Source organism: Salmo salar, chromosome ssa07, assembly GCF_905237065.1.
Source record: "Salmo salar chromosome ssa07, Ssal_v3.1, whole genome shotgun sequence".
NCBI lineage: Eukaryota > Metazoa > Chordata > Actinopteri > Salmoniformes > Salmonidae > Salmo > Salmo salar.
In genome coordinates this window covers 55,862,476-55,877,052 of record NC_059448.1, presented here as the reverse complement: position 1 = coordinate 55,877,052, position 14,577 = coordinate 55,862,476, and the positions used below count along the sequence as shown (strand labels likewise).

At 42.9% G+C, this 14,577-nt stretch overlaps 1 protein-coding gene across 2 annotated transcripts in view; it reads right to left on the bottom strand.

The window, feature by feature from the left end:
* Positions 1–14,577, bottom strand: part of LOC106609745 (zinc finger DHHC-type palmitoyltransferase 17) — a 56,740-nt gene that overhangs the window by 35,847 nt on the left and 6,316 nt on the right. For both annotated transcript variants that reach the window (XM_045722322.1, XM_045722321.1), the window contains exons 2-3: positions 3,832–3,935; positions 23–145 (exon numbers count right to left, since the gene is read on the bottom strand). In XM_045722322.1, the coding sequence (XP_045578278.1) occupies positions 23–145; positions 3,832–3,935 (227 nt within the window). The remainder of the gene's footprint in view (positions 1–22; positions 146–3,831; positions 3,936–14,577) is intronic.

The window sequence follows — 14,577 nt, the reverse complement described above, 5'->3', positions numbered from 1 at the left end:
GAGGTCTGTGTGTGTCACTCACTTGACCAAGTCTACTCTATTGTTGATGGCGGCCCAGTGCAGGAGTGTGACGTTCTCTTTGTCCGGCTGCTGAACGTCATAGCCTGCCTCCACCAGCTCTCTGCAGCGCTCAAAGATTCCATACCTGGAGAATGTAGGTAGACAAGGTTAGAATAGGGTCAACACACACCCTACACCCACCCCATAACAGTATCCCTTGCCAAAAGCCCTTTCTGTCCTTAACAGAGCACATAAATGAACCCTCATATCAGGAGGATGAAGCATCTGGATTTAGGTTCTTCTTCTTCAATAAAAGAAACACAAGGCCTTTGTCAGTCAGACTATTCTACTCCAGAGGGAAACCTAGACCCATGTCTGCACCTTGCACTATATTCACATTCATGACAACATATTAATACAGTGCCTTCAGAAAGTATTCATATTCCTTGACTACATGTTAGAATCACATTTGACAGCAATTACAGCGGTGAGTCTTCTGGGTAAGTCTAAGAGCTTTCCACACCTACATTTTGCAACAATTACCCATTCATCTTTAAAAAATAAAATCTTCAAGCTCTGCCAAATTGGTTGTTGATCATTGCGAGACAACCATCTTCAGGTCTTGCCATAGATTTTCAAGTAAATTTAAGTCAAAACTGTAACTCGGCCACTCAGGAACATCCACGGTCTTCTTGGTAAGCAACTCCAGTGTAGATTTGGCCTTATGTTCCTTATGTTCTAGGTTATTGTCCTGCTGAAAGGTGAATTCATCTCTCAGTGTCTGGTGTGAAAGCAGGCCAGATTTTCCTCCAGGATTTTTCCTGTGCTTAGCTCCATTCCGTTTATTTTTTATTCTGAAAAACAATCCCCAGTCCATAACGATTACAAGCATACCCATAACATAATGCAGCCTCCGCTATGCTTGAAAATATGGAGAGTTGTACTCAGTAATGTGTTGTATTTGCCCCAAACACAACACTTTATATTTCAGGCCAAAAAGTTAATTCCTTTGTTGCAGTATTACTTTAGTGCCTTGTGGCAAAACAGGACGCATGTTTTGGAATATTTTTATTCTCTACAGGCTTCCTTCTTTTTACTCTGTCAATTAGGTTAGTATTATGGAGTACCTACAATGTTGATCCATCCTCAGTTCTCTTATCACAGCCATTAAACTCTAACTGTTTTAAAGTCACCATTGGCCTCACATGCTGACTACACCACTCGTGTTGCAAAATAAATTTAAACATACATGTTATTCAATTATTGCACCCACACTGCTCACGCGCGCCAATGAGCATCTGCGTTGCCAAGCGCTAAAATAGAAGTCAGTTCTATTTGTTTCGCTGATCGCGGTGCAAGTCCTGCCTCATCTCCTCATTGGTTTATAGAAGCAAATACCCACGTGCCATCTCCTCATTGGTTATACCCACGTGGGCAATTGAAAGACAACTGAGTTCGTCGGTCATCGTGGTAATACTATGAAAGTTTAGATGCCAATCGCCATTTAAAGCCTGGAAGGAGGAGAGATGACTAGAAACGATTCAGTTTACCCTTTTATGTGTGGATTAATTGTCTGAGTAGAGGACCTTGTGCATTTCAGGTAAAATAACAACTCAACGTTTATATCCCAGGACAAACTAGTTAGCAACAGCATGCTAGCTAAATAGGACAAATTAGCTAGCAAATGCAAGCTAGCTAGCTAAATTGCCATAAATGTTTAATGCTTTTCGACCCGTTCCAGAATGAATATAATTGGTTCAGAGTTTGTTTTGATATTTTAACCTGCGTGCCGTGATCGCGTTTGGTGTGGGGTACAAAATCAATTGGCGCACGATGGCCGGTTTGGGTACGGTGTCATGGTGAAATCCCTGAGCGGTTTTCTTCTCCGGCAACTGAGTTAGGAAGGACGCCTGTATCTTTGAGGTGACTAGGTGTAGATACCCCATCCAAAGTGTAATTAATAACTTCACCATGCTCAAAGGGATATTCAATGTCTGCGTTTTAGGTGCCCTTCTTTGCCAAGCAGAGGAGGTAGTCATTTAAAAAGTAGGTTAAACACAATTATTTCCCCTAGAGTGAGTCCATGCAACTTATTATGGGACTTGTTGAGCACATGTTGACTCCTGAACTTATTTAGGCTTGCCATAACAAATTGATTCAAGACAATTCAGATTTTCATTTTTTATTAATTTGTAAAATGTCTGATAACAAAATTACACTTTGACATTATGGGGTATTGTGTGTGACAAAACTCCATTTAATCCATTTTAAATTCAGGCTGTAACAACATGTGTAAAAAGTCAAGGGGTGTGAATACTTTGAAGGCACTATGGTCATACACCATTGGTCTGGATCATAGGGGAAGAAACGTTTCATAATACCATGTGAACACATTCATGGGGGAAGGGAAATCACAGGTAGTGCAGACTAGCTGATGCATATCTGGTCCTGACGATGCCAGAACAAGGAAACAAGTCCAGGGAGGCTAGTAGTAATACATATTCTGTTAGTGGTTTCCTGCTAGCGTCTATACTAGGGGCCTGTCTGTCCTTACCCTATATGCAAACGAACAAGTGGGGGTATCGATAGCGGTGTAGTGTGAAGTTGCTCCTAGACACTGATTTTGAGTCAGTTTTGCATTTTCCCCACTAATGGTTAAGGTTAGGACTGGGGGAGGGGTAACTGATCCTAGAGCTGTACCTAGGGGTACAGATTCACCCCGTAGCAGGGATCGTTAGCCACTAGTCTAGAGCAGTGATATGACCTGGAGCAGGGATTGATAGACACTAGTCTACAGGTTCTCCCATCTCCACAGAGAAACTCTGGAGCTCTGTCAGAGTGACCATGAGGTTCTTGGACACCTCCCTGACCAAGGCCCTTCTCCCCGATTGCTCCATTAGGCAGGCAGCCAGCTCTAGGAAGAGTCTTGGTGGTTCCAAACGTCTTCCATTTAAGAATGATGGAGACCATTGTGTTCTTGGGGACCTTCAATTCTGCAGATCATTTTTGGTACCCTTCAGATCTGTGCCTCGACATAATCCTGTCTCGGAGATCTACGGACAATTCCTTCGACCTCATGGCTTGGTTTTTGCTCTGACATGCACTGTCATCTGTGGGACATTATATAGACAGGTGTGTGCCTTTCCAAATCATGTCCAATCAATTGAATTTACCAAAGGTGGACTCCAATCAAGTTGTAGAAACATCAAGGATGATCAATGGAAACAGGATTCACCTGAGCTCAATTTCGAGACTCATAGCAAAGGGTCTGAATAAATAAGTTGTTTTTTATAAAATGTGAAAACATTTCTAAAAAGCAGTTTTTGCTTTATTATGGGGTATTGTGTGTAGATTGATGAAATGCCAGCTTCTCTTAGCCACATGTCTGGGGAGCTGCTTGGATGCTGCAGTACTTTTTCAAAGTACTGCAGCATGGGGCGGCAGGTAGCCTAGTGGTTAGAGCGTTGGCCTAGTAACCAAAAGGTTGTAAGATCAAATCTGTTGTTCTGCCCCTGAACAAGGCAGTTTACCCACTGTTCCTAGGCCGTCATTGAAAATAAGAATTTATTCTTAACTGACTTGCCGAGTTCAATAAAAGGAAAGAGAAAAAAAGCAGTTAGGCCTATGTGCTGGAGAACAACGTGGAGCCTGCAAATAATGTTTCCTCTGCTACACAAGTAAGATAACTATACAGCAACAGGAAGTGTTTTTAAAACCAGTTACATTGCTTGTATACCAGCCCACATTGCTTGTATATCTTTAACCACACTGGCCAAGCTTTGCACACACACACACACACACACACGAGCCTGGTGGTGCGTGGGTACTCACTGCGTGGCTTTGACGATGTCCCAGGTACTGTAGTCATCCACGTGGCTCTTGCGCCCCACATTCTCACTGTAGCCATGGTTATAGTGACTCTGGGGCTTGAGTTCCTGTTGGGAGAGAAAAAAAAACAGCCATGAGTTTCATCAATCCATGCCTCTGGGCCTACCCAGACCGGCACAGCGTCGTCTCACGAGAGCAATTGAATGAGCGACAGAGAGAGTTGGAGGAGGCTGTGTCGTGTTCTGATGGTGGGCAACAGTGAGCCGGGGCCGCCTACATAGGCCCTTCACATTCTATTAGCCTCCACGGCAACGCCATGGCAACGTCATTTAACCTCCCCCCTCACCCCGGGAGGACTGCTGTACTGCTGCCTTGGTGACTGGTAAATACACATCACACCCCAGTTCTCACTCAGTCTCTATAACCTTTACTGAACAACACTATTGGTCCAGGAGAATGCAGTTTGGGTTTTCATAAAATTATAAAACTTGGTTCACGTGTACAGTACAGACTGTAAAACAACCATAACAGGCCTATATATAGTCTAGATTCCTACTAAATCTATTTTCCTATGAAAGGCCCTGTGACAGACTAGCATCCTGTCCAGGGGGTGTGCTTGTACGTCAAGCTGCCCCACGCTACAGACTCAGGATATGGGCTCCTGCCCCATTGGTCACTATGGATTGTCCAAGGCTCACTTGTCCAAGGCTCACTTCCTACAGAATGTGAGGTATAATTTTACAGCCCGACAGCCATTCCATATCTAACAGCCATAGGACCTACACATTCCTTCAATACTAATGTACAAAATACTTGGTTAACCTCTCTTGGGTAGGGGGCAGTATTTTCACATCCGGATGAAAAGCGTGCCCAAAGTAAACTGCCTGTTACTTTGGCCCAGAAGCTAGGATATGCATATAATTGGTAGATTTGGATAGAAAACTCTAAAGTTTCTAAAACGGTTAAAATTATGTCTGAGTATAACAGAACTGATATGGCAGGCGACACCGAGGACAAACACACCCCCCCCAAAAAAAAATTCAGCCTACCACTGTTTTCAATGGATGTCACTTTTATTATAAGGCGAAATCCTCCCAGATTGCAGTTCCTAGGGCTTCCACTAGATGTCAACAGTCGTTAGAAAGAGTTTCAGGCTTGTTTTTGGAAAATGAGCCAGAAATTGTAGTTTTTCAAGGTGGCTCCCATTTTGGCTGTAGTGTTTCCAAGCGTGTGGAAGAGAGCGCGTTCTTTGGTATTTTTCTCCGGTAAAGACAATAACGATTCTCCGTCTTAAATTGTATCTTTTATTTACGTATTAGGCTACCTAATGTTTGATTATAAACGTTGTTTGACTTGTTTGGAAAAGTTTATTAGTAACATTTGAGATTCATTTTGTATGCATTTTGATGGAGGGAAACTGGGTGGATTATTGACTGAAGCGCGCCAGCTAAACTGAGTTTTTATGGATATAAAGAAGGACATTATCGAACAAAAGGACCATTTGTGATGTAACTGGGACCTTTTGGAGTGCCAACAGAAGAAGATCAAAGGTAACGCATTTATTATATCGCTATTTCTGACTTTCGTGTCGCACCTGCATGGTTGAAATATGTTTTTCATGCTTTTGTATGCAGGGCGCTGTCCGTAGATAATCGCATGGTGTGCTTTCGCCGTAAAGCCTTTTTGAAATCTGACACAGCGGCTGGATTAACAAGAAGTTAAGCTTTATTTTGATGTATTACACTTGTGATTTTATGAAAGTTAAATATTTATAATTCTGTAGTTTGAATTTCGCGCTCTGCAATTTCACCGGATGTTGGCCAGGTGGGATGGGTGCCCATAAGAAGTTAACTTCTCTAGGGCCAGTGGGACGATTTCATCCCACCTACGTAACAGCCAGTGGAATCCCGTGGCGCGTTATTCAAATACCTTAGAAATGCTATTACTTCAATTTCTCAAACATATGACTATTTTACACCATTTTAAAGACAAGACTCTCATTAATCTAACCACACTGTCCGATTTCAAAAAGGCTTTACAACGAAAGCAAAACATTAGATTATGTCAGCAGAGTACCCTGCCAGAAATAATCACACACCCATTTTTCAAGCTAGCATATAATGTCACATAAACCCAAACCACAGCTAAATGCAGCACTAACCTTTGATGATCTTCATCAGATGACAATCTTAGGACATTATGTTATACAATACATGCATGTTTTGTTCAATCAAGTTCATATTTATATCAAAAACCAGCTTTTTACATTAGCATGTGACGTTCAGAACTAGCATACCCCCCGCAAACTTCCGGTGAATTGACTAAATTACTCACGATAAACGTTCACAAAAAACAATTATTTTAAGAATTATAGATACAGAAGCGCCCTCTCTGACCATTTCTTGGCCTTCTTGATCATCTCTATCCAAAACAGGGGATCTCTGCTGTAACGTGACATTTTCTAACGCTCCCATAGGCTCTCAGAAGGCGCCAGAACGTTGAATGATGACTTTGCAGGCCATGGCTGAAAAACAGTAGGGCATTTGGTAAGTGGTCGATCTGAGAACAATGAGACTGGTGCGCGCGTGCACGAGACGACTCCATGTTTACATTTTCAGTCTTTGAACGAAAACAACGACTCCCGGTCGGAATATTATCGCTTTTTTACGAGAAAAATCGCATAAAAATTGATTTTAAACAGCGTTTGACATGCTTCGAAATACGGTAATGGAATATTTTGAATTTTTTTGTCACGAAACGCGCCGGGCGCGTCACCCTTCGTTACCCTTCGGATAGTGTCTTGAACGCACAACAAAACGCCGCTATTTGGATATAACTATGGATTATTTGGAACCAAACCAACATTTGTTATTGAAGTAGAAGTCCTGGGAGTAAATTCTGACGAAGAACAGCAAAGGTAATCCAATTTTTCTTATAGTAAATCTGAGTTTGGCGAGTACCAAACTTGGTGGGTGTCAAAATAGCTAGCCCGTGATGGCGAGCTATCTACTCAGAATATTGCAAAATGTGCTTTCACCGAAAAGCTATTTTAAAATCGGACACCGCGATTGCATAAAGGAGTTCTGTATCTATATTTCTTAAAATAATTATGTTTTTTGTGAACGTTTATCGTGAGTAATTTAGTAAATTCACCGGAAGTGTTCGGTGGGAATGCTAGTTCTGAACGTCACATGCTAATGTAAAAAGCTGGATTTTTATATAAATATGAACTTGATTGAACAAAACATGCATGTATTGTATAACATGTCCTAGGAGTGTCATCTGATGAAGATCAAAGGTTAGTGCTGCATTTAGCTGTGGTTTTGTTTTTTGTGACATTATATGCTAGCTTGAAAAATGGGTGTCTGATTATTTCTGGCTGGTTACTCTGCTGACATAATCTAATGTTTTGCTTTCGCTGTAAAGCCTTTTTGAAATCGGACAGTGTGGTTAGATAAAGGAGAGTCTTGTCTTTAAAATGGTGTAAAATAGTCATATGTTTGAAAAATTGAAGTTTTCGGATTTTCGAGTAGTTTGTATTTCACGCCACGCCCATCATTGGATATTGGAGCAGGTGTTCCGCTAGCGGAACGTCTACATGTAAGAGGTTAATGATGAATCATATAGACCTCCAGTAGGCTATAAGGATACTGGGTTGATGATGAATCATATAGACCTACAGCAGACTATAAGGATACTGGGTTAATCATATAGACCTCCAGTAGGCTATAAGGATACTGGGTTAATGATGAATCATATAGACCTCCAGTAGACTATAAGGATACTGGGTTAATCATATAGACCTCCAGTAGGCTATAAGGATACTGGCTTAATGATGAATCATATAGACCTACAGAAGGCTATAAGGATGAAAATCTGATGGGAAAAACACTTGGTAGACAGTTAATGAGGGGTAAGGATTATAATGAGATCATTAAATATTTATAGTAATCTATAATCTACAGGCTACCCTGAAGGATGGAGCGGAGCTCGAGCAGACTGGAGGATGGAGCGGAGCTCGAGCAGACTGGAGGATGGAGCGGAGCTCGAGCAGACTGGAGGATGGAGCGGAGCTCGAGCAGACTGGAGGATGGAGCGGAGCTCGAGCAGACTGGAGGATGGAGCGGAGCTCGAGCAGACTGGAGGATGGAGCGGAGCTCGAGCAGACTGGAGGATGGAGCGGCGCTCGAGCAGACTGGAGGATGGAGCGGCGCTCGAGCAGACTGGAGGATGGAGCGGCGCTCGAGCAGACTGGAGGATGGAGCGGCGCTCGAGCTGACTGGAGGATGGAGCGGCGCTCGAGCTGACTGGAGGATGGAGCGGCGCTCGAGCTGACTGGAGGATGGAGCGGCGCTCGAGCTGACTGGAGGATGGAGCAGAGCTCGAGCTGACTGGAGGATGGAGCAGAGCTCGAGCAGACTGGAGGATGGAGAGGGATGAAAGGTGAAGGGAGGAGAGGGGAAGGAGCCATGCCAGGCAGATGAAAGACTACCCTCTGGCAGTCTTTCAAAAGGCCCTCAAATCACATCCATTCCCTCTGACTAGGGTTGCAAAGGGTCAGAAACTTTCCATAATTTTCCCAGAAATTCTCCATGGGAATTTAAGCCCTGGAATTTGGGGAATTTTGCTTAAATGCATCAAAAAAAGTTAGCTTATAACAGTGAACCTTTTTTGTGGGATACACATAAGGCAATTCTAGGTCTTGTGGCATATTTTGGTTAAACTACCCTCTGCATGCACAGTGCATTCTTCCATCACATGTACAGCTGATTCTCAAGATCTTGCACACTAATGAGATACTATTGAGCCCACACTACTACACTGTCTGAGCCAAGGACTAAATGCTTTCTGGTAAGTTTTGATTACAATACTGGGTGGAGTGAATATATTTTATATGACATATCATTTTTTGTTAACTAGTAAATTGTAGCCTACAGCAAAGTGTGTTTAAATAATTTCTAACTTGTTAACAATTTCTGCTAGTTAGTTTTTGCTAGCAGGTGGGTTTTAGCTTGCTTGAGCCTGCTAACTGAGGAGTGTTAATGCACCTGTTTCCATACATGTTTCATTTTAAAACATTTATCTTAGAAAGGAGTTGTTTAATCTAACTGCTTAACTATTAATCTGTACATGGAAGTTTTTTAATTTTTTTACAAGTTTTTTCTAATCTTTACAGGAAAATGCCACGGCACTATCTGATGTATGGAGACATTTCACTGCAGCTAATGTAGAAGGAAAAATGGTGTACATTTGCAAATACTATGCCAAATCATATAAGAGGAATGCAACAAAGACGCAGAATCATCTGGCCAAGTGCATAAAGTTCCCTCAGTGCTCACAACAAGCAACCTCTGACAGAAGTCCCTCCACTTCTATTCGAGGTGAAAATGAGGAATCAGACACCTTATCGACAGCAACAGCTCATGGTCCTCCTGGAGTCAGAAGTTGTTTTTTACTCAATGGAGGACTGTAGTCAGAGAAATGCTGATGAATGTCTTACTCGAGCTGTGTACGCAACTGGTTCACCTCTGATGCTCACAGGCAATGTGTATTGGAAGAGATTTCTGAATGTTCTTCACCCAGCATACACCCCTCCAACCAGACATGCTTTATCTATTCATTTGCTGGATGCAGATTTCAAAGTTCAAGTGAAGGTCAAACAAATCATAGAGAAAGCAGACTATTGCAATCATCTCTGATGGGTGGTCGAATGTTTGACTACATCATAATCATCTCCACCCCTCAACCAGTATTCTACAAGAGCACAGACACAAGGGACAACAGACAACAGTTGCTCCAAGCAGAGGAAACTGCAGTTCTGAAATGCATCAAAAAGCATTTAGACTTCTGACTGAAGCCCATTCACACCGCAGCGTACATGTTGGACCCCAAGTATGCTGGCAAGAGCATCCTGTCTGGTGCACAGATCAACAAGGCCTATGGTGTCATCACTACCATGTCTCGCCACCTTGGCCTGGATGAGGGCAAGGTTCTTGGCAGTCTGGCGAAGTACACTTCCAAGCAAGGGCTTTGGGATGGATATGCTATATGGCAGTCGTGCCAACATATCTCATCAGCCACCTGGTGTAAGGGACTTTGTGGATCTGAGACTCTTTCCCCTGTTGCCTCCATCATCCTCCAAATCCCACCAACATCAGCCGCCTCAGAGCACAACTGGTCCTTGTTTGGGAACACACACACCAAAGCAAGCAACAGGCTGACCAATACAAGGTTTGAAAAATTGGTGGCCATCCGGGCAAGTTTGAGGCTTTTTGAGCCTGACAACGAGCCATCCTCAACAAGGTTGGAAAGTGACAGTGAAGATGAGGCCTCAGAGTCTGATGTTCAAGAGGTGGACATTGAGGAGGTCCAGGGAGAAGACATGGAAGCCTGAGAAGAAGACAACCAAAGCTTTAGTTTCTAGACTATCATTTTACAGATGTATGTTGAAAACGTTTTTGGGAGATGCGATGGATCATTGGGCATCATTCGATATTCCTTTTTCCTTTTGTTGTTCAGTGAAATCATCCCATGTGAAGAGTCACCTCATTTAATTAAAGTTCAATTCGTAACTAAATTGTTTTTTAAAATTATTTCTATTGTAAGGATTTAAACATTTGTAATTATGTCTACTTATGATAAGGTAAAATGTTTATGTTTGTCTCCATATGATATGGTAAATATATTCAATACAAAAAACATTACATTTAAAATGGTATTAATATTAATTTGCATATATTTCCTTTAACTCTCATACATTCCTGTTAATTCCCATGGATAATTTCCACCTCTGAATATTCTCCAAACTGTGCAACTCTACCTCTGACATAAATGGCATATTATTATTATTATTATTATTATTATTATTGTTATTGTTGTTGTTGTTGTTATCTGATCAAAGCGACTAGTGCGTTAGTAGTGCGTGCATAGCCTTCATTTTCTTATGGGCGGCCCCAGTGGGTATCGAACGCACGACCCTGGCGTTGCAAGAGCCACACTACCAACGGAGCTACACATGACCATAAGGTATCAAACTTGTCAATTGAAAACAATGGAAGCCAAACGCTGGCCTGAGGGAGAACAGAGCTAGGTATGGGAAACACTAGCTTATAGTAAGTCTTCATCAGAATAGCTACAGCCACAGAGAGTGGAATTCTGGTGAGTATGCCAGCATCCCACTCAGGAGAGGTATTTTTTAAACCACCAATTTGCTTTCGGCAAGGTACGGATTGGGGCCATTTCATGCACTGTTATGTCGTTGAGAGCGGTAAGTAACATGATCTGATGATTTGAAAAAATGCTGAGAAACAGGTCCAAGCAACTTCTTCCAGGAACAGAGATGTTATTTTGCTGGTGAGGCCATAACGGCCCGTCTCTCCAATCTAGCAGTAACTACATTATCTGACGAGGTGGAGGATGGTTTGGCAATACAACAAACCCCTAAAGACAGAGCAAAAATGTTAGGGCTATTTTAGACCAGTAGCCAATGATATCAGATCAGCATGTCAGCCTCCAGCCATGGGTGTTAGCTAAGGGACACGGGGGCTTGACTAATGGCCTCAGACAGCCAGGCGTGAGCGGTGAGAGGCACGAAGGGTGCCTGAAGCCACCCATGCTCAATCAGCCCTGCAGCATGTCAATAGAGTTACACTGGAGTAGTGTGAAGTGCTGAACCAGCTCTCCTTACATGGCAGTGAGAGAAACACAAGGTGGACAGTCAGTAGGCCAGGGGTGTATTCACTAGCAACCAAATGGAAGCAAACAGGATGAAACGCGGACAGACCTACCTGAATTTGTCCAAAAAGGCTTCTCAACAGCTTTTACCCCCAAGCCATAAGACTCCTGAACAGGTAATCAAATGGCTACCCGGACTATTTGCATTGTGTCCCACCACTCACCAACCCCTCTTTTATGCTGCTGCTACTCTCCATTTATCATCTATGCATAGTCACTTTAACTATACCTGCATGTATATATTACCTCAATTAGCCCGACTAACCGGTGCCCCCGCACATTGACTCTGTACCGGTACCACCTGTATATAGCCTCGCTACTGTTATTTTCACTGTCATTTTATGTTTTTATAACATTTATTTTACTTATCTATTGTTTACCTAATACCTATTTTTTACTTTAAAAAAACGTCACTGTTGGTTAGGGCTTGTAAGCAAGCATTTCAATGTAAGGGCAACATCTGTTGTATTCGGCACACGTGACAAATAAACTTTGATTTTGTTGGGTTCTGAGAATATGAAATGTTACATCATGTCACTGATGGAGTGCTGAGGTTGAGGGTCTACACCAGAAGTTAAGGGTTATAGGATAGGAAGGTATATAGTGGGTGCAACTAAGCTTGGAATGTGTTGAGTGCAGGGATGCGATTACATGTGGCAGGCATTGATAAGGGGAGAGAGCTTAGAAACTAACAATGTCACTGAGGGAGAGAGGGTAATGTATAACGTTTACATTATGTCAGGATATGTCACTGAGGGAGAGAGGGTGATGTATAACGTTTACATTATGTCAGGATATGTCACTGAGGGAGAGAGGGTGATGTATAACGTTTACATTATGTCAGGATATGTCACTGAGGGAGAGAGGGTGATGTATAACGTTTACATTATGTCAGGATATGTCACTGAGGGAGAGAGGGTAATGTATAACGTTTACATTATGTCAGGATATGTCACTGAGGGAGAGAGGGTGATGTATAACGTTTACATTATGTCAGGATATGTCACTGAGGGAGAGAGGGTGATGTATAACGTTTACATTATGTCAGGATATGTCACTGTGGGAGAGAGGGTGATGTATAACGTTTACATTATGTCAGGATATGTCACTGAGGGAGAGAGGGTAATGTATAACGTTTACATTATGTCAGGATATGTCACTGAGGGAGAGAGGGTGATGTATAACGTTTACATTATGTCAGGATATGTCACTGTGGGAGAGAGGGTGATGTATAACGTTTACATTATGTCAGGATATGTCACTGAGGGAGAGAGGGTAATGTATAACGTTTACATTATGTCAGGATATGTCACTGAGGGAGAGAGGGTAATGTATAACGTTTACATTATGTCAGGATATGTCACTGAGGGAGAGAGGGTGATATATAACGTTTACATTATGTCAGGACACGTTATTGTTCGCCATCAGGGATCCTCTGGGAGGAGAAGAGACACAGTCTTGTACCAATCACCATGACAGCCGTGAGTTGGGGAGGAGTGAGCACTGGGGTAGAGGTCAGGTCAGATGAAGTGAGGAAGAACAGATATCACTAAGGTTCTGTCTAGCAACAGAGATGCACTGGCTGTTTGGTTGTGGAGGAGACTCAGCCTAGGAGAAAGAGTTAAATATCAGTGCTTGCGTGAAATGTTTGTTTTTGTCTGAATTACAGCTGTAACGACCATTTGGGAAGAATTAAACTTGGTTAAGCTTCTCTAGTGTCTGTGAGTAATTTCTCTGAACAATTAGAACCTAACAATTAGATTTGAAAACTCTCCTTTTCACTGCAAAACTATTTTCTATGGAAAAATGTTTTTCTACGGTGTGCCCTAACGAGGTAAACATTGACTAAACAGAAAAGAGATGTCATTGAACGTAAACAATGTGTTCAGATTGCTGGTATTAACATACGAGAACAGACCATGACATTACTCTGCCAGGGGGTAACATACGAGAACAGACCATGACATTACTCTGCCAGGGGGGAACATACGAGAACAGACCATGACATTACTCTGCCAGGGGGGAACATACGAGAACAGACCATGACATTACTCTGCCAGGGGGGTAACATACGAGAACAGACCATGACATTACTCTGCCAGGGGGTAACATACGAGAACAGACCATGACATTACTCTGCCAGGGGGTAACATACGAGAACAGACCATGACATTACTCTGCCAGGGGGTAACATACGAGAACAGACCATGACATTACTCTGCCAGGGGGTAACATACGAGAACAGACCATGACATTACTCTGCCAGGGGGTAACATACGAGAACAGACCATGACATTACTCTGCCAGGGGGTAACATACGAGAACAGACCATGACATTACTCTGCCAGGGGGTAACATACGAGAACAGACCATGACATTACTCTGCCAGGGGGTAACATACGAGAACAGACCATGACATTACTCTGCCAGGGGGTAACATACGAGAACAGACCATGACATTACTCTGCCAGGGGGTAACATACGAGAACAGACCATGACATTACTCTGCCAGGGGGTAACATACGAGAACAGACCATGACATTACTCTGCCAGGGGGGTAACATACGAGAACAGACCATGACATTACTCTGCCAGGGGGGTAACATACGAGAACAGACCATGACATTACTCTGCCAGGGGGTAACATACGAGAACAGACCATGACATTACTCTGCCAGGGGGTAACATACGAGAACAGACCATGACATTACTCTGCCAGGGGGGGTAACATACGAGAACAGACCATGACATTACTCTGCCAGGGGGTAACATACGAGAACAGACCATGACATTACTCTGCCAGGGGGTAACATACGAGAACAGACCATGACATTACTCTGCCAGGGGGTAACATACGAGAACAGACCATGACATTACTCTGCCAGGGGGTAACATACGAGAACAGACCATGACATTACTCTGCCAGGGGGTAACATACGAGAACAGACCATGACATTACTCTGCCAGGGGGTAACATACGAGAACAGACCATGACATTACTCTGCCAGGGGGTAA